The following is a 21,026-nucleotide window of genomic DNA, read 5'->3' as shown; positions in this document are numbered from 1 at the left end:
ACAACTTTTCTGAATTTGCTTATTAGCTCTAATAGTTTTTTTTATGTGGATTCCTTATGATTTCCTATATATACAAGATCACATCATCTGTGAATAGAAATAGTTGTGCTTCTTTTCCTATCTGGATGACTTTTATTTCTTTTTATTGTCTAATGATCTGACTCAAACTTCGAGTACACTGTAGAGTAGAAGTGATGAAACAAGGCATCTTTGTTTTCTTCCAAACCTTAGGAAAAAAATCTTTTTTTGTTTTTCACCAAAAAATATGATGTTAGTTGTGAGTTTTCATAGACATTTTTTATCAGGTTGAGAAAATTTCTTCTAACACTACTTTGTGAAGGGTTTTAATCATGCAAAAAAGTATGTGATTAATCTTTGTATGTTGAACAATCCTTACATTTCTGGATAAATCACAGTTGGTCATAGTGTACTTTTTATATGCTTCTGGATTCAATTGGCTGTTACTTGCACATGCCAGGTCATCAAAATTAGCGGGATTGTAGCACTTATAATTACATGAAAGGGACATTAAACACACTTCAGTAAATAAGAGCTCATCTACCTTTGCCTTGTTCACTTATAAACCACATGCTCACATTGTTCAAATAATGTATTTACTTTTAACTATATGAGTTAAATTTTAACTTGATTGATTTATCCTTGGATACAAGTATGAGAAATGGCAGAAAGGAACATCGAGTGTAAAAGAAACATTGCACTTCACCAACATGGCCATGAAATTGGCTTCAGTTCTCCTGCTCATACAACTGAGTGGTTACTTTAGCTCTGGGACTTGTGGGAAGGTGCTGGTGTGGCCCACAGAATACAGCCACTGGATGAATATGAAGACAATCCTGGATGAACTTGTCCAGAGAGGACATGAGGTGACTGTATTGACACATTCTGTTTCCATTCTTGTTGATCCGAAAAAAGCAGCCAGTATTAAATTTGAAGTTTTTCCTACAACTTTAACTAAAAGTGATTTTGAAGATGTTATCATCCAACTGGTCCATAAATGGATATATGATATTCCAAAAACTACATTTTGGTCACATTTTTCACAAGTACAAGAAATCATGTGGGAATTTTCTGAAATTCTGAAAGAGCTCTGTGAAAATGTTGTTTTAAACAAGAAAATTATGACAAGGCTACAGGAGTCAAAGTTTGATGTGGTTCTTGCAGATGTCATTAGTCCCTGTGGTGAGCTCCTGGCTGAGATACTTAAAACACCCCTTGTGTACAGTGTCCGCTTCTCTCCTGGCTACGCATATGAGAAGCATGCTGGAGGACTTCTATTCCCTCCTTCCTACGTACCTGTAGTTATGTCAGAATTAAGTGATCAAATGACATTCATGGAGAGGGTAAAAAATATGATATACATGCTTTATTTTGATTTTTGGTTCCAAACAATTAATTTGAAGAAGTGGGATCAGTTCTACAGTGAAGTACTAGGTAAGTCATGTTTTTAATTGGTGGTTGTTAATTCCTATCTTTCCTTATGCCTTGGAAGGTGAGCTTGTATGACTATGAATCAGACAACTGTGTGTTTTATAAACGCAATTATGGAATGAAAATATAAGATGATCTATCAATCTCACAAATATTATGGAAAAATCATAGGATCAGTTAGAACCTTGTGGCCACCACTTCTACAGCACACCCATGAAGTCATGAATGTGCCAATTAAAGCACTTGGTATTTCTTTAAGCAATCTAGTATCTACTTTATTACACATTTTTTTCATTCTAATAAAAGTGAATGGACACATCAAGAAACATCTTGATGAAGGCAGATGTGCCGATTGAGGAGTTAAACGTTGTTCTAGCTCAGCTTTTAATGTAGCTTTGAGGAAGTTGTTTCTCCTTATGTACCTTAATTTTCTTATTTAGAAATTAAAATATTTTTTCTGTATAACCAAAAGAATTCCTTCAGAGTTGAGAGAGGTCTATCTCAGAAACAAACAACTAAAATTTGAGGTTTCCAATATTTCTACATTCCTTCACTATGGGCTTGAGATTATCTGTTTTAATGCCTAAAATCTTACTGATGTGTGAACATCTAAGTTTGTGTCTATAATTTATTAAATTATTTGTCTACATTAAGTAAAATATGAGCCAAATGAAGGGGTAGCAAATTCTGTACATTTCTATAATTTTTAAAGAATTCTAACTTCCATGTGTAAATATTATGTATTTATTCTTAAAATAATAATATTATTAAGATCTTCACATGAACCTAAAGAAGTAGTATGTACAAGGATTTCAACCATATTTTCAGAAAAACTCTTTATACATTTGGAGAACCAAAGATCATGAGAATACCTTCATAAATTGTTGAAACTCTATTCAGTACTTATTACAATGAAACTTTTTATGTGTTTTGTAGGATTAATTGACAGCAGAACTCAAAGATATGTGTAAATGTATATTTGTTAGTACAACAGCTTTAGAAAATAAACAAATGCATGGGTAATTCCAGAGTGGCTTATGTTAATAATTACCGATGATCGTGAATATACTGATGTAATATTAGAGACATAGTCTCCTCTAAAAATTCTCTTAGCACTTTGCTTTTCTTATACAAACCTAGGGGCAACATATATAGTGCATGGGAATTAAATCATGCCTATATATCAATATGTGTATATGTTTGTTTTATCAAAGCACAAACACTTTATATATCTTTGGCTACATTATCCCAACTCCTTTCAGGAAATTACTTTTATATTCTCATGACAACTCTCTTGTGTCATCAATGTTTTCTTTTCTTTCTCTCATTCAGGCAGACCCACTACGTTCTATGAGACAATGAATAAAGCTGACATGTGGCTTATTCGAAACTATTGGGATTTTGATTTTCCTCGCCCTTTCTTACCAAATTTTCATTTCATTGGAGGACACCATTGCAAACCTGCCAAACCCCTGCCTAAGGTGAACATATTCCTATTTGTTTGGTTTTGTTTATTTATTGTAAGAGTTGAGGCTCTTCACCATTATTCTAGCTTAAAAGGAACACTGTTCCTCACCAATATAAAGGTGTTCCCAAATATTGACAGCAAAACTTGTTTACTTGTTTCATTCCAGCATTGAAATTATTCCTCACTGAGACCCCAGAGTTTTACCTCTTAGAGCATAAAAGGGATGGTTTACCTTATCAGAGCAGGTGTTTCCTGCCTTAGGCCAAGTCTATAGGATACCTCAATAAAGCTTCCTGAGGAAACTTTTTGTCTGGACATCATAATGGCCTAACAGAGAAGTTCAGAGTAAATGTACAGTCCATATATAATAAAGATCAAATAAATTCTATTAATTGTATCTGAAGAATGACCTTAATTTTGAGTTACAAAACAATTCTGCCAGCATATGAAATAACATTCCATATGATGGAGCACAAGAACCCAATATATTTTATTGTGATATCATACTTTTAACACAAAAGGAAAAGTAAGCTTTTTAGTGCACTATCATATTAATGTAATATCTTAGGAAATATTTTTGGTCTACCTTTTTATTAGCACCAACATAAAACTGAAATCTTATTCAAAGATAAAACCCAATATTTATGTTGAGTACAAATTGCTTATGGTAATTTTCACCAGAGACAAAAGGAGAGGTAAGATTAATGAAAATTCTGTGCACTCTAACCCTATTAATAAATTTCCCCACCTACTTTAAGGGAAGATGATAATGCCAGTAAGAAGGGAAGAGAGTAGGAGAAGGAGGATAAGGAACAGGAAAACTAGTAGTAAAATAGTGATAAATACTAATACTAGCCATTGCTACTAACTTGCATAATGATTTGAATTCAAGTCAATAGTTGTGAAATGTATTCTCTAATTATTATATAAAGTAATTATTCCTACAAATTGCTAACTTTTCCATTAAATATTAAGTTCTGAGATAATACCTGTGTACTTTAAAATAGTAAGACATTTGGCAAAATATATCAAGCATTTTAAAAATGCATATAGCTGTTGGTTTCAAAGTATATGTATATGAAAGTATATAAACCAAAAATAAAACAAGGTGGGCATATTTAATATTTGTGGCAGATATTCATAAAATTAATACTGGAAGTAGTTTAAATATCTTATACGAAAAAAAGATTAAAAACTTATCCTATGTTCATGCCATATTACTACAATAATTTTACCAAAAAATAATTAATCAACCATAATGCAAGTTTTGTTGGAAACTGAGGGGCAAAATGATGAAGAGAACAAGATCACAATTTTTTCTATGATTTCAATTTATATACAATAAGATTAAAATTTTCTAAACATACGTCACATAAATACATTGAGTTCTATAAACAGAATAAAAATAATAATGAAAGCACATAAACTTTAAATTGAGACTATCTGTATACAGAGAGTTTGGATGAAACTCAATATCTTTTTCTTAATGTTTCATACTATTACAAAATTTCTTACATTGATCTTATATTATTTTTATAAAGGTGTCACAGAGTGAGATCAGTAATGAATCTGTAAAGAGAAGTTGTATTACTTCATACTGAATGAACGAAGGTTTTTATAAGTAGTCAGCCAGTGAGACAAAACATTGAACACAAGTTACATGAAATGTGGCTTCAGGTAACTTGAATCACACAGAACACCTGGATGTCCCATGTATTACATGGAATAGTGTTAAGAGTGCAGTGACTCTCCTATTAAAACTAATGTCATTGGTTAAGACTATTTTTTTTGTGAACAATTGTTTTAAATAGATAGTTCATCCCAAGGATTAACATATGAAAGTTTACTTGTTATGTAGAAAGACATTGAACATTATTTTGCAGAGAGAAAGAAACAAGGAATTTAATATGAAAGGAACAATGACAAAAAAAGAGTATATGATTTGGATGAGATGTACAGGAAACACTTGGTTCTACATGTCTTTTTGTAGTTTCTACTCTTTGCTTTTTTTCAAGGGGGGCGGGGGTTGGTTGGTTGTTTTCTTTGGTGGGAGAATACATTGAATAGTTTAGAATATTCCTATATAGAAAGTATTAAAATTTAAAAATTGGCATAGATGGAAAATACAAGTCAAAATAATTCTCAATCCATTCCAAGCAAGCACATAGTCACCAAGAATTTCACATATTGCCAGTGAACTACTCAGGAGAATCACCAGATCTCCATGACAGAAAGGCCTGGTGGTTCTCTCCAGTGTGGCAAAGGTGCTGTCTGTGGGACACAGTGAGAGAATAATGACAGTCCCTCCCAGACAGTTATAATAGCACATCAATTTCAAGTGTAATTGCAGAATAAAAAATGTCTCATACCTAAACAGTGACCTAGGAAGTATGATCATTCGACTATGTAACTATATACCATCTACTTCTATGTATAAATGGAATCCTTGGGACTATTTCACTAAAATTCTAAACCACAATATCATAATCCTGAATAGCAGTGATTATTAACCTTCACCTATTTTGTGTGTGCGTGTGTGGGAAAGACTGCCAAATTTTGACAAACTTTAAGTGAGGTAGAAAAGATTGGAGAACTGAAGAAATGTAGATATAAAATCATCCCAACTCTTAGTAAGATTTCCTCCTTGTAATACTCAGAGAATGACTCCAATGGCTCCAAACCAAACAAAAATCTACAGAAAAATGCCTGAAATGAACAAAAGTAATTTAGAACTACAAACATATAGAATTAAAGCCAAATGAAGCCGCCTTTAAAAACTAAATTATAATAGCAAATACAATAATAAATGGAGAGTCTGGGTATAATATTTTCTAGCATTGTCTCTCCCAACTACATTGTAATAGCTCTACTTTATTTCTTCCTCCTGCACACACACATACATGCATACACTGCAAGCACATATTTGCACAAATATGCACAATAAAAGCCATCTATCTCATAATACACATTACGTTCCAAATAAACTTAGTGATTAGCTCAGTTAAAAAACAGCCCTTGCTGTAATAATTCCTGATAATACTTGATTTCCTCTTCTTAGATGTTTTTAGCAATCTTTTCAAGTATGTTTCTTATACTGATACCTGTTTGTGATGGCCACATTCTTTCTTCACAGGAGATGGAAGACTTTGTCCAGAGCTCTGGAGAAAATGGTGTTGTGGTGTTTTCTCTGGGGTCGATTGTTGGTAACATGACAGAAGAAAGGGCCAATGTGATTGCTTCAGCCCTTGCCCAGATCCCACAAAAGGTTAGATAAAGTGCCTGATGGTGGACAGCTACTGAATGACTCTGCTAAACTTTGTAAAGAGCACAGCTGCAGAAATTTTCTGTCCTAAAGATTATCTGTTAGGATAGCTCTACTTATGTCAGATATCAGCTCAAAATCTAAAATATATATGGAAGATGCTACAATAGTAAAGAGAAGGGATTTCATTTTCAATAACTTTGACATTAACTTTGTGATCATAACAAATATACTGAAAGATACAGTGAAGTTTTGATATTATTAAATCTCATGGTATTGAAAACATGTGCACAGAAATCACCAAATTCTACCCTGTCATTTAATCCTATTGTAACAGACTTCCTGAGGGCACCATATACACTACAGATATTATCAGAAAGGAGTTAAACTGTAGTGAGTGTCTGCACTAGCACAAAAACAATAAGCACATATTGAAAAAGTCTGCACTGCATTGCAGTTTAGCCTTCCCATGCAATCTGACCATTTGTACCTCCTATAAATTTGGAATAGGCCTATTTGGTGTGCTGTTCAGGGTTCTACTCAGAGAAAGGATGGCCTGGGCTGAGAAATCACCACTCCAGTTACCCGCCTAGCCAAGTAGAATCAGAGAAAGAAAAACTTGCCTGCCTTCCTGGAAGGGGCCTGCATGGAATGTAAAGATGCAGATGGGATCCTGCCCTTACAGTAGAACCTGTGCATTATAAAACGTGGTCCCACAAGACTCTGATCAAACCACTAGACAAACACCTCCTTTGGATTGAGGAAGGAGCATGGAAGAAAGGAAGGGGTCAATCAGAATGAAGGCAGGAATGGGAAGAGGTTCAGATAGATACCCCTTCCATAAGATATAGTAGGAAAGTTATTTCCCATTAATAATATAAACAATACATTTGCAGTCCATGTGTATTTCTGAATTACTTTTTAAGTTTTCTATCTGACATAGAATTCTTCTAATGACCTGTGCTACTTTTTTGCTGAAAATTCAAAATACTTCAACACTCAAATAGCAAGTGGAAGGTAAACACTTCTAAATTTTATTCAGGTTTATAAAGATTGTCTTGGAAGTCTACAATCAGCTTATTTCAGTACTGGGCATGGAAATGGCTCAGTTATAGCAGACCATAGGAATCACTGCTGTAGCCTGTCATCTAAGTGTTAATGATCTATGAAGCAAAATTTAACAAAACACAATTTTAGACTTTTTCAACAGCTGTGTTGTTATTCATAAATTGACTACATTCAAAGAGTTTTCAAAACTAAAAATAGCAGTGACACTCTGAATTTTTGTCAAAAATTGCCACTTACACTTTTTCTTAGAAGAAGTACGGTAGCTGATCTTACAGATTATTTTTGTAAATCAAATAATGTCAAACTGTAAAGAAATGACTTATATAAAAAGTAGATATAAACAAACTACTACTCATATCACTCAAATCCTTGAGGTGACAGCTACCACAATTATCATGATTTCAATGTTACACATTATATGCCTGTATGAAGATATCATGTTTACATATGTACAACTATTAAGTGTCCAAGATAATTAAATATAAACATTTAAAAGAAGGAATAAACAGAAAATTATTAAATTTAGAAGATGGCAGCTACTAGAAAATACACAAGTAAAATAAATGCAAACATCATTACTGATGTATGTGTTTTATACATACATTGTCAGTTTCGTAAGCACTTGAATTTACCATTGAAAATATCATTAGTCTGTTACTTAAAATTGTTTATATTCCAAAGTGATTGTAACCATAAGCACGTGAAATCTGGTTATCCTATTTACCTCGGAGTTTTAGTAGTTCTCATTACTTTAGAACCTTGTTCTCATTTCTTCATGGTTTTTTTTTTTTTTTTTTTTTGAGACAGAGTCTCACTTTGTTGCCCAGGCTAGAATGAGTGCTGTGGCATCAGCCTAGCTCACAGCAACCTCAAACTGCTGGGCTCAAGCAATCCTCCTGCCTCAGCCTCCCGAGTAGCTAGGACTACAGGCATGTGCCACCATGCTCAGCTAATTTTTTCTATATATATTTTTAGCTGTCCAGATAATTTCTTTCTATTTTTAGTAGAGACGGGGTCTCACTCTTTCTCACGCTGGTCTCGAACTCCTGAGCTTCAACGATCTGCCCGCCTCGGCCTCCCAGAGTGCTAGGATTACAGGCGTGAGCCACCGTGCCCGGCCCATTTCTTGATGTTTTATATGGAGAGGATTTAACCAGATGATTGATAACCCCGTTAGAGTTTTACTGTGCCATAACTTCAAAGTTCCACCCATAGAACAAGGTATTTTCTTTACCTTATCAGGTTCTATGGAGATTTGATGGCAACAAACCAGAAACCTTAGGACCCAATACTCAGCTGTTCAAGTGGTTGCCTCAGAATGACCTTCTTGGTAAGATACTGGAGAAAAAAATACTGAATATGTGATTAACAGCCAATTAGAGTGAATGTAGGTCAACAGCAACTAACATATTAAATATTTATTTTTGAAACCTCAAAAATAAACCTGACTATATTTATTTTCAAGCCCTAGGGGGGAAGAATAAACTATAACCATTGGCATTTTGTTAGGTACACTCATATTCTTTATGACCTAAAACAAAGTATCTTTACATGAGGTGTAATTGCTTCTCAGATAATTTTTCAATAGCTTCCTGGGTTGTCTCTCTGTCTCCTATTTCTACAACTGCACCCCTACCCTTTTCCCTCCTGCAAGGTTATTCCACATGACACGGAAAAATAACAGTCGCTCTTCTATTACCAGTGACTGCATTTTCTCTGGGAGTAAATCCCTAGGCTTTATTATAATGTGTTAACACCTTCGCAGTGAAGTGTGGCCTGTCCTTCCTCTGATTTCAGCCCTGCTCCCATGACACTCCCTGCTGCCTTGGACACTCTACGTGTCAGACTCAGCGACTGCGCTATTTCTTTAAGAGAACACATGTTTGTTAACATATGCCCAATCTTTTTCTTTTCTTCTTTCTTTTTTATTTTTCACACATTTTATTTCTTTTATACAAAATGTGCTTTTTCATCTTCTCTACTTGCTAATCTTGTGTTCATTTTTCCATTCTCAGGTCACACGCCTTTTCTTCCATGCAGGTTTCACTTTCCTCTCCAGCAAAAGTAGGTGCTTCCTCCTGTGAAATCTGACAGCAATTTCTGAGCAGTTTTATGGGTATTCTAATCTGTTCTCTGGAAAACATTACCACTTTCAATGTCCTGTAGTATGCGTTTCTCATTTTATTCCTAAGACTTGTAATGACTAATTTTACTGATATTCACCCAATTCTAGGTCATCCAAAAACCAAGGCTTTTATAACTCATGGTGGAGCCAATGGCATCTTTGAGGCCATCTACCACGGGGTCCCCATGGTGGGCATTCCTTTGTTTGCGGATCAACCAGACAACATTGCTCACATGAAGGCCAAGGGAGCTGCTGTTAGATTGGACTTTGAGACAATGTCAAGTACAGATTTGCTCAGTGCTTTGAAGACAGTCATTAATGACCCTATGTGAGTATATTAATTTTTTTGCTCTGTGGTATTTATAGATAGGTTCTCTTGTCAACAAGGAAGATGAGATTCATCCCTTTTTAGTACATTAATATTGGAAGAATTTAAATTACACAACCAATGTGAAATCTGCTTTTATTTTCTACCAGTTCAATGCAATTTCACAGTTGCATTGAACTCTACAAATTTAATGAGTATTCAGTTAGTGCAAAAATCTTCTACATAAAAATAACTTCTGATATATAGATAAGTATAATGGATGAATTTTAAAAAACAAGACTGAATTCAAAGTTAAAAGGAGTAATGAACTTAGAAATATGATAAAATATTTTAATTCAATTCCTAAAATTTCTGAATGTTACTTTTTTCTTGCCCCAAAATTTACTTTTATATTATCATCACTTTAATAGGTTTTGATAACATACAATTTACAATGCATAAAATTCACCTATTTAGAGTATAAAATATAAATATATTTAGTAGCTTTAAAAAATCATTAAGCCATCACAATAAGATAAGTTTAGAACTTTTTTATCAACCCCAATGAAACTTCATAGGGCATAGATATCTTTTGCAATAAGCCCCTAACCCCAGGTAAATATCAATTTATTTTTGTCTCTGTGGATTACCCTTTCTAGAAATCAGACATAAATAGAATCATACAATTTATGGTGTTTTGTAAATAGTTTTTTTCACTAAGCGTATTGTTTTTAGTTTTATCCATGTTGTTGCATGTACCCACCCATATTTTGTTCCCTTTTATAATATCCTTTGGTATATGAATGTATCAGAATTAATCCATCCACTTATCAGCTCATGGACATTTTGTTTGTTCCAATTATAAACATTGTTATACACATTTTGGTGTGAAAATATGTTTCTTATATTATGGCAGTAGAAATTATTAGTGGAATTGCTGGTCAATACGACAAATTTTATTTATGAAAAACTGCCAAGTTGTTCTCCAATGCACATGCATCATTTTTCATTGGTACCAGCAGAATAGGAGGGTTTCAATTTCTTCATATTGTTTCCAACACTCCTCATCTGTCTTTTTATTATAGCCATTATAGTGGGTGTAAAGTAGTCTCTCATTAGTCTTAATTTGTACTTCTCTTATGGCTAAAAATATTGAGCATCTCTTCCTGTGCTTACTGGTCATTCACATATCTTCTTTGGAGAAAGTTCTATTTTAATCTTTTGGACATTTTGTTAATTTTAATTTATTTTATTATTGATTTATAAGAATACTTTATATATTGTGATAACATCTCTTATCAGATACATGATTTTTAAATATCTTCTTCCATTCTGGATGTGTTGGTTTTATACATTCTCAATGATACCCTTTGAAGCACAAATTTTTAATTTTGATAAAATAAATCTTTAATAATTAATTGTTTCCATATTCTTCAGGAAATAATTTGGAAAATGTTATGCCTAAACCAGCTACTATCAATTCAGCACTTCTTACTACTATCGATAATATTGCTATATAAGGAGGTATCACCTAAAGGAATACTTTAAAAAAATGGTAAACAATAAGTGATAAGAATACTTTAAAAGAAGGCAACAAAAAATTAGAAAATAAAAATAAAACAGATTGGAAAATTGAAGAGAAAATACAGAATGAGATGTTAGATATAAATGTAAATATACCAGTACTTGTATTAATATAAAATCTAAACAAAGAAAAGACAAAATAATGATTAAGGACATAAAGCCTTTGAAGAACACAATATAAAAGTGTAATCTATGTGACATATGTTCAGATATTTATGTATAGCTTATATATGTACGAGATGTATATGTACATATGTTTATGTGTGTATAAACTGGAAATACACATTTGTCAAGAATATATAGAATAGTTATCTGAACTTACCATATAATGGGTTATAGATCACAACTCAGTAAATTTTTAAAGATTCAAAATCATAATGATACATGGTCTAGCCATCCTATATATATGATTTAGAAATAGTCAAGGAAATGATAATTAAAAATTTTATATTTAGTAATTAAAAATATACTTTGATAAAATTCAGAGTCAACAAAAAAAATCATAGTTATGCACACACCCTTGTCTGAGAAATTCCTCACCCAAATATATAAGAAGCAGAAATGTATAAATACATAAACCTGATGATACATATACTAGAATATTTATACCAGAATTATTAGTAGTGTCCAAAAATGTTAACATCATAAATATCCATCAAACGTAATACAAAGAAATAATCTGTAGCATTTGTCAATCAAGAGGATACTACACAGCAATAAAATTAACAAAAACTGCTAGAGAAACACAAATACAGACACATTCTATGACTTAATGATATAAATAAGCAAAGCTAATCTATACTGTTAGAAATCAGGGTCACACTTAATTTGAGGATGGGGGTAGTGACTCAAATGGTCTATGAAAAGGGGATCCTACTAGGCAGTTGTGATACCACATGTCATGATCTGAGTAATAGGTACGTTGGCATCTACATAATTTTTGTGTTAATTTTTAGCATTTGAGCTGTTTAGAGTATGTACATTTATCTTATGCATTTCCCTTTTAATGGTTTATTTCAGAAGATATACAACATATTTTAAAACTCTAAGATCAAAAGAAAAATAAGCACACTATAAAAGAGGAAATCCTAGGGGTGCCACCATACCAGGAAAAGCCTCTCTGAGAGTTAACATTTAAGGGGAAGCCTCAAAAAGAGATAGAAGCAACCATTGTGTTGTTTCTGTGAAGAATGTTCCAAGTTAGGGAGAGAGGGGACAAAAAGTTTAAGGTGGTAAGGTGAGCACACACGTGGTAGCTAAAAGGACAAGAGAAGGACAACTTCCCTGGAAGAGAAGGTGCGTGGGGAAAGTGTTAGATGTTCAGGGACCAACAATGTAGGGTCCTGTAGAATGAAGAACAGATTCTTAATGTGATGAGAATCCAGATGGAAATCTTATTCTCGGAGTGTAATAATATGACCCTTGTTTCATAGAAATTCGTTTTGGGTATTGGATAGGAAACAGAGAGTAGGAGACAGAAAAGTAGAATAGAAGCAGAGAGACTTCTCGGGAGGCATTTCAACCACCATGACAGAATTCCCTTTGGAAACAACAAGATGATCATTCTCAGATTGCATTTCCACTATCTTTCTTACAGCACATGGAATGGCTCATATTTCTTCTGCTAGAAAGATATTAACTTTCCCGCCTGACCTCCAATTTTCCCTTTTAAAAATATATTTAATGATAAAATTCCAATATAAAGATCAAGCTGTCTATAATGACTCATATTAAAATATTCAAATTCTATGTCAATTTTGTGACATTTCCTTTGAATCATTTGTATGACACTTTTCAAAAACCTTTCATGAATTTGATATGTTTAGTCAATTAACTTACTTTCAGTGTTGGAATCTTTATGTTTTTTTTTTTCCAGGTATAAAGAGAATGCTATGAAATTATCAAGAATTCATCACGATCAGCCCATGAAACCTCTAGATCGAGCAGTCTTCTGGATCGAGTTTGTCATGCGCCACAAGGGAGCCAAACACCTTCGGGTTGCAGCCCACGACCTCACGTGGTTCCAGTACCACTCTTTGGATGTGATTGGGTTCCTGCTGGCCTGTGTGGCAACTGCTATATTCATCTTCACAAAGTGTTGTCTGTTTTTTTGGCTGATGTTTGTTACAGCAGGAAAGAAGGAAAAAAGGGAGTAATTAGATTTAGGCTTGAAACTATAATCTCTGATAGATGGGAGTCCTTCAGTTTATTTGAGCAAGAAGAGTTTGTGATGTAAGATTCCCTTCCTCCTGTGACTGCTTGATTTTTCACAATCTAGTTTGTAAAATCAAAGTTTGTTTATGAAATAGTTGATACTTTTTTTAAAGTTAGAAATGTTTTATTGTGAAGTGAAAAGAAAAGCTGGGGGAAAATAAAAAAAATTAAATATGATATGGGTTTATGTAGACATGTACTACTCTAATTCAGAAATTATATCAAAAATATTTATTAAACTTTACCATTTACATAATGTACATGAACATGAGACCACCAAGATATCCTGTCTCAGTATTAATATTGTTTTACAGATGCTTAGAATTATTAACTTCATTTAGGTATAGTATTTGAACTGTCGAAAACTGTTCAATAGTTAGAATTGCATAAAAACACTTACTAGAGAGAAACAGGGACAGATGGCCAACCTGGGTCATTGGTCACCAGATCATCCTAAATAGAAGAATAAGTTTCAGGGAAGAAACCAAAGACCAGGTGAAATATGTTGGAAAGGTTCCAGAACCTACCCTTACTGGAGATCACACGGGAAGAAGTTGTGGAGCAGAACAAAAAGGAGAAAGGTTTTGGCAGAGTCTAAACACTGAGGGATTCAGCTCCTGGTGGAAGAGGCAGGTGGGAGTGTTGACTTTTCCTCCCCTCACGTCTGTGCCAGTCTTCCAGCTCCCAATCTGTCAGAGAGCTCCTCTACCCTGACAAATCCAGGCCCTGTGGCCATCGCTGAACTGAGGGCTTCTTGGGAGCAGACCAGTGGGCTGTGGGCCCATGGAGGGTTGCTTCCCCCACCACATGCTCCATCTGAGATGGCAGGTGCCATAGTGCCTGCACACAGGCTGGGGGCCTCTATCCTGTGGGGGAAGTCACAGCCCCTTAGTCTCCCTTTTACTGGATCCCACACCAACATTCCCAAGAACCCATTTGGAATGAGATAAACGCAAAGGAACAGGGAGATGCAGGAGAGCAACAGCATTCCTGGAGTTCTCACCCATGAGGCAGGCTGCTTCAAGGGGCCTGGGGAGTGCCACAGTTGGTTTCTAAGGACAGAGGAAGGCAGAATGCACAGTCTCCTGCACCAAAGGGACACTGGCTTTTGGGTGCCACAGGACAAAAGCTACCACCTCCTATAAGGGAGGGTGGGGCTACCAGTTCTCTCCTGAGGTGCCTGTCCCTTCTGGGAGGAACTTACCACCACTGGAGGCAATTAATTGGCACAACCACACCTCAACCACTGAAGCATTTCAGCCCCGTCCCACAGCCAGTCTGGTATCCTTGCACACAAGAGGTTGAACTAAATTCCGCACCTCTCTTGCCGCTGGACACAGGTGGGAGCTGGGAATCTGGGTGCTTTTGTGGTCCTGAAGGACAGAGACTGCTGAAACCGCCAAGAGAGAAAGTTGAAAGCAGCTTCTACATCCCACAGCTGTCTGCCTCTACTAATCTCACCCAGAGGTGCCCACGTCTCCTGACCCAGGCACCCAGCGCATCCACCTCTGTCCAGCCTGAGTATTCTTCTGAAGCAGGAGATCACCCAACCCATCACTATCACAGCCAGCCCCTGAACCCCAGGAAATGTGAGGGCAAGTTGGCCAGCTTGGTCTCCATCTAGTGCCCCCAGGACTCACACACACCATCCAGGGGACTGGACATAGGGGATTACCTAACCTATGCCATCACTACTGACAGCTGAACACTTCCAGGGGTCTGAGCCAAGAGATCCAAATTTCTAGCCACACCATAGTTGGTACCTACCAGCATGAGTGAAAATTCAGTTTACCTCTTCTTCTTTACACTGATCAACAGAAATCCTTGCAGAGAACAGGAGAACCATGAACCTGTTTAGTCTGAGGAAAGAGGTTCCAGGTAAAAAAAAAGCCAGCATAAGGATACATAAAGGCAGGCTGTTTCAACACCCCCAAATGATCACACTAGGCCTCCAGCGAGGGACTGCTACCTAAAAGAAATTTTAGAAATGTCAGATATGAAATTCAAAACATGGATCACAAGTAAGATCAATGGTTTTGATAAGAGATTTGACAACCAACACAAATAAAACAAAAAAATAATTCAGGATATGAATTAAAAATTCATGCAGATGATGCGCACTCACTAAAAAAAAAATGAAACAAAAAAACAAAAACAAAAAAAGTATAAAAAAGGAATTAAAAATTCAGTAATAAGATACATCTTCAAAAATACAGTCTAAACTATTGGAAATGTGAGTCATTTAAGGAATTGAAAAATACAGAGGAAAGTTTTAAAAACAAACTAAACCAATCAGAAGAAAGAATTTCAGGACTTGAAGACGAAGCTTTCGAATTAACCCAGTCAGTCAAAAATAAAGAAGAAAAAAAGAATAAAGAGAAATTAACAAAATCTCCAAGATGGTGGGGGCAGGGGAAGGGTGTATACATACATAATGAGTGCGATGCGCACTGTCTGGGGGAGCTCTGACTGGGGGGGGAGAGAGGGGGCAAGGGCAATATACGTAACCTAAACTTTTGTACCCCCATAATATGCTGAAATTAAAAAAAAAGAAAAAAGAGAACGACAAAAAAAAAAAAATGATGGGACTTTACTGCAATATGTTGATGACATATTAGTTGCTAGCACCACAGAAAAGGCATCCAACCAGAACACTATACTAACTCTAAACTTCCTGGCTGAGCGAGGGTACAAGGTGTCCAAAAAGAAGGCTCAGATTTCACAGCCTTCAGTTAAAATCTTAGCTTCAAGTTTTCCCAAGGACAGAGAAACCTGCTCCCTGATTAGACGGGGGCCGTTGCAGCAGTAGCGAGATCTCCCACTCGGTGATAGCGGTAGAGCTTCTTAGACAGGCCAGTTTCTGTCGCATCTGGATTCCTGACTTTGGACTTATTGCTAAGCCTCTGTACGATGCCTTAAGGGGAGGAGATAATGAACTGTTAGAGTGAACTGGGGACTGCCACAGGGCTTTCTTAAATATCAAGGAAAAACTGTCGACTGCCCCAGCATTGGGACTCCCAGGTATAAGAAAACCTTTTGATCTTTGGGTGCATAAGAAGCAAGGAACGAGTCTAGGAGTTCTAACTCAGGACCTGGGAAATATTAAGAGACCCATTGCTTATTTCTCAAAGCAACTGGACATTGTCACAAAGGAATGACCTTCTTGCATTCGGGCTATCGCTGCCAGTTGTGACCCTCTTCAAGAGGTAGAGAAGTTTGCCATAGGCCAGCCCACCGCTGTGCACACCCCCCACAGTGTGCTCCCCTTCCGGGAACAGAAAGGAGAACACTGGCTGACCTCTGGGGGGCCTTACAGATAGCAGGTCATCCTTTTGGATAATCCAAATACAACACTGAGAGCAGTCTCTACTTTACATCCTGACACCTTACTTCCTCAGATGCCATCTTAACCTGAGCATGACTGTTTACAGTAATTGAACAAGTTTATTCTAGCCGGCTGGATCTGACTGACACACCCCTAGAAAACCAGACCTAGAGATATTTAGTGATGGAAGCAGCTTTATGGGTCAGGGACAATGGAGAGCTGCCTATGCAGTGATAACCCATGAACAGATATTAGGGGCTGAAGTGCTCCCTTCTGGAACCTCGGCCCAGAAGGCAGAACTCACAGCCCTTGTCAGGGCACTCCAACTAGATAAAGGCACACAAGTGACCATTTACGTGGACTCCAGGTGTGCTTTATCTGTTGTTCCTGCTCATGTGGCCATCTGGAAAGAAAGGGGACTACTCACATCCAATAATAAAGAAATAAAACACATCAAAGAAATCCTAGCCTTGCTAGAAGCCATTTTAGCCCCCAAGGAAGTAGCTGTAGTGCATTGCCTTGGTCATCAGCAGACAGACAGTCTAGTGGCAAGGGGCAATCAGCAGGCAGATCAGGCCTCAAAGGAAGCAGCTACCCTTGGCATCATAGTAAAATCAATTTTCCTGTCCTCTGTTGGCCCTTGAGCCCTGGCCTGGACTGCTTGTGCTGAAGGCAAGGGCCGTTCGGGGTTGTTCTGAGCACATAGGAGATATTTTTCTGTAACCGCATGAACAGTTTTTTGGTTTTTTTTTTTTTAGTAGAAGATTTTTACACTAATTGGTTACCCATTAAATTTACAGAGTTCAATGCAACTGTGAAATAACTGGTGTAAAATAAAAGCAGATTTCACATTGGTTATATAATTTAAATTCTTTCAATATTAATCTACTGAAAAAGGGATGAATCTCATCCTCCTTGTTGACAAGAGAACCTGTCTATAAATACCACCTAGTAAAAAAAATTAATATACTCACATAGGGTCATTAGTGACTGTCTTCAAAGCACTGAGCAAATCTGTACTTGACATTGTCTCAAAGTCCAATCTAACAGCAGCTCCCTTGGCCTCCATGTGAGCAATGTTGTCTGGTTGATCCGCAAACAAAGGAATGCCCACCATGGGGACCCCGTGGTAGATGGCCTCATAGATGCCATTGGCTCCACCATGAGTTATAAAAGCCTTGGTTTTTGGATGACCTAGAATTGGGTGAATATCAGTAAAATTAGTCATTATAAGTCTTAGGAATAAAATGAGAAACGCATACTACAGGACACTGAAAGTGGTAATGTTTTCTAGAGAACAGATTAGAATATCCATGAAAATTCCCTGAAATTGCTGTCAGATTTCACAGGAGGAAGCACCTACTTCTGCTGGAGAGGAAAGTGAAACCTGCATGGAAGAAAAGGCGTGTGACCTGAGAATGGAAAAATGAACACAAGATTAGCAAGCACAGAAGATGAAAAAGCACATTTTCAATAAAAGAAATAAAATGTGTGAAAAATAAAAAAGAAAGAAGAAAAGAAAAAGATTGGGCATATGTTAACAAACACGTGTTCTCTTAAAGAAATAGCGCAGTCGCTGAGTCTGACACGTAGAGTGTCCAAGGCAGCAGGGAGTGTCATGGGAGCAGTGCTGAAATCAGAGGAAGGACAGGCCACACTTCACTGCGAAGGTGTTAACACATTATAATAAAGCCTAGGGATTTATTCCCAGAGAAAATGCAGTCACTGGTAATAGAAGAGCGACTGTTATTTTTCCGTGTCATGTGGAATAACCTTGCAGGAGGGAAAAGGGTAGGGGTGCAGTTGTAGAAATAGGAGACAGAGAGACAACCCAGGAAGCTATTGAAAAATTATTTGAGAAGCAATTACACCTCATGTAAAGATACTTTGTTTTAGGACATAAAGAATATGAGTGTACATAACAAAATGCCAACTGTTATAGTTTATTCTTCCCCCCTAGGGCTTGAAAATAAATATAAAGTAGTCAGTTTTACTTTTGAGTTTTCAAAAATAAATATTTAGTATGTTAGTTGCTGTTGACCTACTATCACTCTAATTGGCTGTTAGTCATATATTCAGTATTTTTTCCCCAGTATCTTACCAAGAAGTTCATTCTGGGGCAACCACTTGTACAGCTGAGTATTGGGTCCTAAGGTATCCGGTTTGTTGCCATCAAATCTCCATAGCAGCTGTTAGGGTAAAGAAAATACCTTGCTGCATGGGTGGAACTCCAAAGTTATGGCAGGTAAAACGCTAAAGGGGTTATCAATCATCTAGTTAAATCCCCTCCATATAAAAGATGAAGAAATGAGAACAAGGTTGTTAAGTAATGAGAACTACTAAAACTCTAAGGTAAATAGAATAACCAGATTTCACGCGCTTATGGTTACAATCACTATGGTATATAAAGAATTTTAAGTAACTTAGACAAATGATACTTTCAATGGTAAATTCAAGTATTTAAGGAATTGACAATGTATGTGTAAAACACATACATCAGTAATGATCTTTGCATTTATTTTGTGTATTTTCTACTAGCTGCCATCTTCTAAATTTAATAATATTCGGTTTATCCCTTCTTTTAAATGTTTATATTTAATTATCTTGGACACTTAATAGTTGTACATATGTATACATGATGTCTTCATATGGGCATAGCATGTGTAACATTCACATCATGGTAATTGTTTTATCTATCACCTCAAGCATTTGAGTGATACGAGTAGTAGTTCATTTATATCTACTTTATTTTATTTTTTTATTTCAGCATATTATGAGGGTACAAAAGTTTAGGTTACATATATTGCCCTCTTCCTCCCACCCCGAGTCAGAGCTTCAAGCGTGTCCATCCCCCAGATGATGCGCCTCTCACTCATTATGTATGTATACACCCATCCCCTCCTCCCCTCTCCCATCTGCCCAACACCTGATTAATGTTATTGCTAAATGTGCTCTTAGGTGTTGATCAGTGAAACCAATTTGATGGTGAGTACATGTGGCGCTTATTTTTCCATGCTTGGGATGCTTCACTCAGTAGAATGGGTTCCAGCTCTATCCAGGAAAATGCAAGAGGTGCTAGATCACCATTGTTTCTTATAGCTGAGTTGTTATATCTACTTTTTATGTAAGTCATTTCTTTACAGTTTGACATTATTTGATTTACAAAAATAATCTGTAAGATGAGCTACTTGTGAGAAAGATACCAATGCTGATGTGGTAGTATGCATGACTACTGTTAGGTAGAATTTATTAAGCACTTCCTCCAAGAAAAAGTGTAAATGGCAATTTTTGAAAAAAATTCAGTGTTATTGCTATTTCTGGTTTTGAAAATCCTTTCAATGTAGAAAAATAGAGCCAGTGGTCAATTTATGAATAAGAACACAGCTGTTGAAAAAGTCTAAAATTGTATTTTGCTAAATATTACTTAATAGATCATTGCCACTTAGATGACAGGCTGCAGCAGTGATTCCTAGGGTCTGCGATAACCGACCATTTCCATGCCCAGTACTGAAATAAGCTTATTGTAGAATTTCCAGACAATCTTCATAAACTTGCCTTCAGCACAAGCAGTCCAGTCCAGGGGTCAACGGCCAACAGAGGACAGGAAAATTGATTTTACTATGATGCCAAGGGTAGCAGGAAATTTCAGATATTTACTTGTTTTTGTGGATACCTTCTCAGGCTGGGTTGAGGCCTTTCCTTGCCAGGCAGAAAAAGCTTCTGAAGTGGTTAAGGCCTTAATAAAAGAGATTATTCCGAGGTTTGGAGAACCAGTTTCCACCGGGAATGACAATGGTGTGGCCTTTGTGGCCCAGGTAACACAGGGTGTTTCCCAAGCCCTCGGGATAACTTGGAATCTCCCACAGTCTGGAGACCACAGTCTACTGGAAAGACTGAAAAGATGACTTACACTGTAAAAAAGACCTTATCTAAGATTTGCCGAGAAACTAATTTGACTTGGAATAAAGCACTGCCAATTGCCCTGCTTAGAGTAAGAATGGCCTCTAGAAGCAGGCTCAAGTTGAGCCCTTATGAAATTCCATATGGGAGACCCTTCCTGTGCTCTGTCTCTAGACTAAGGGACCCCAACAGCTTACTCATCAAAGAGCTAGATATCATTAGACATGTACAATCCATAGGTCTGGCTCTATGGATTTGTGAGATTGCTTCCAGCAAGTTGTGGTTCCCTGTGGATGTTCGTTACATCATATCCAGCCTGGAGAT

At 36.4% G+C, this 21,026-nt stretch overlaps 1 protein-coding gene across 1 annotated transcript; it reads left to right on the top strand.

The window, feature by feature from the left end:
* The first annotated feature begins 683 nt into the window (after positions 1-683).
* Positions 684-13,649, top strand: LOC123624868 (UDP-glucuronosyltransferase 2B4-like). Its single transcript, XM_045533090.1, has 6 exons — positions 684-1,452; positions 2,782-2,930; positions 6,051-6,182; positions 8,490-8,577; positions 9,481-9,700; positions 13,140-13,649. The coding sequence occupies exons 1-6, from the start codon at positions 729-731 to the stop codon at positions 13,417-13,419; spliced, it is 1,593 nt and encodes a 530-aa protein (XP_045389046.1). The 5' UTR covers positions 684-728; the 3' UTR covers positions 13,420-13,649.
* The last annotated feature ends 7,377 nt before the right edge of the window (positions 13,650-21,026 follow it).

Source organism: Lemur catta, chromosome 19 (genome assembly GCF_020740605.2).
Source record: "Lemur catta isolate mLemCat1 chromosome 19, mLemCat1.pri, whole genome shotgun sequence".
In the NCBI taxonomy this organism is placed as follows: domain Eukaryota; kingdom Metazoa; phylum Chordata; class Mammalia; order Primates; family Lemuridae; genus Lemur; species Lemur catta.
Note: the sequence above shows the minus strand (reverse complement) of the source record. Positions and strands in the feature narration are given on the sequence as shown.

Excerpts from the sequence above, each read along its gene's own strand:
- LOC123624868 (XM_045533090.1), top strand. The coding sequence starts at position 729 with ATGGCCATGAAATTGGCTTCAGTTCTCCTGCTCATACAACTGAGTGGT. Across the intron at positions 1,453-2,781 it reads GTTCTACAGTGAAGTACTAG|GCAGACCCACTACGTTCTAT; the intron begins GTAAGTCATGTT and ends TCTCTCATTCAG. Across the intron at positions 9,701-13,139 it reads ACAGTCATTAATGACCCTAT|GTATAAAGAGAATGCTATGA; the intron begins GTGAGTATATTA and ends TTTTTTTTCCAG.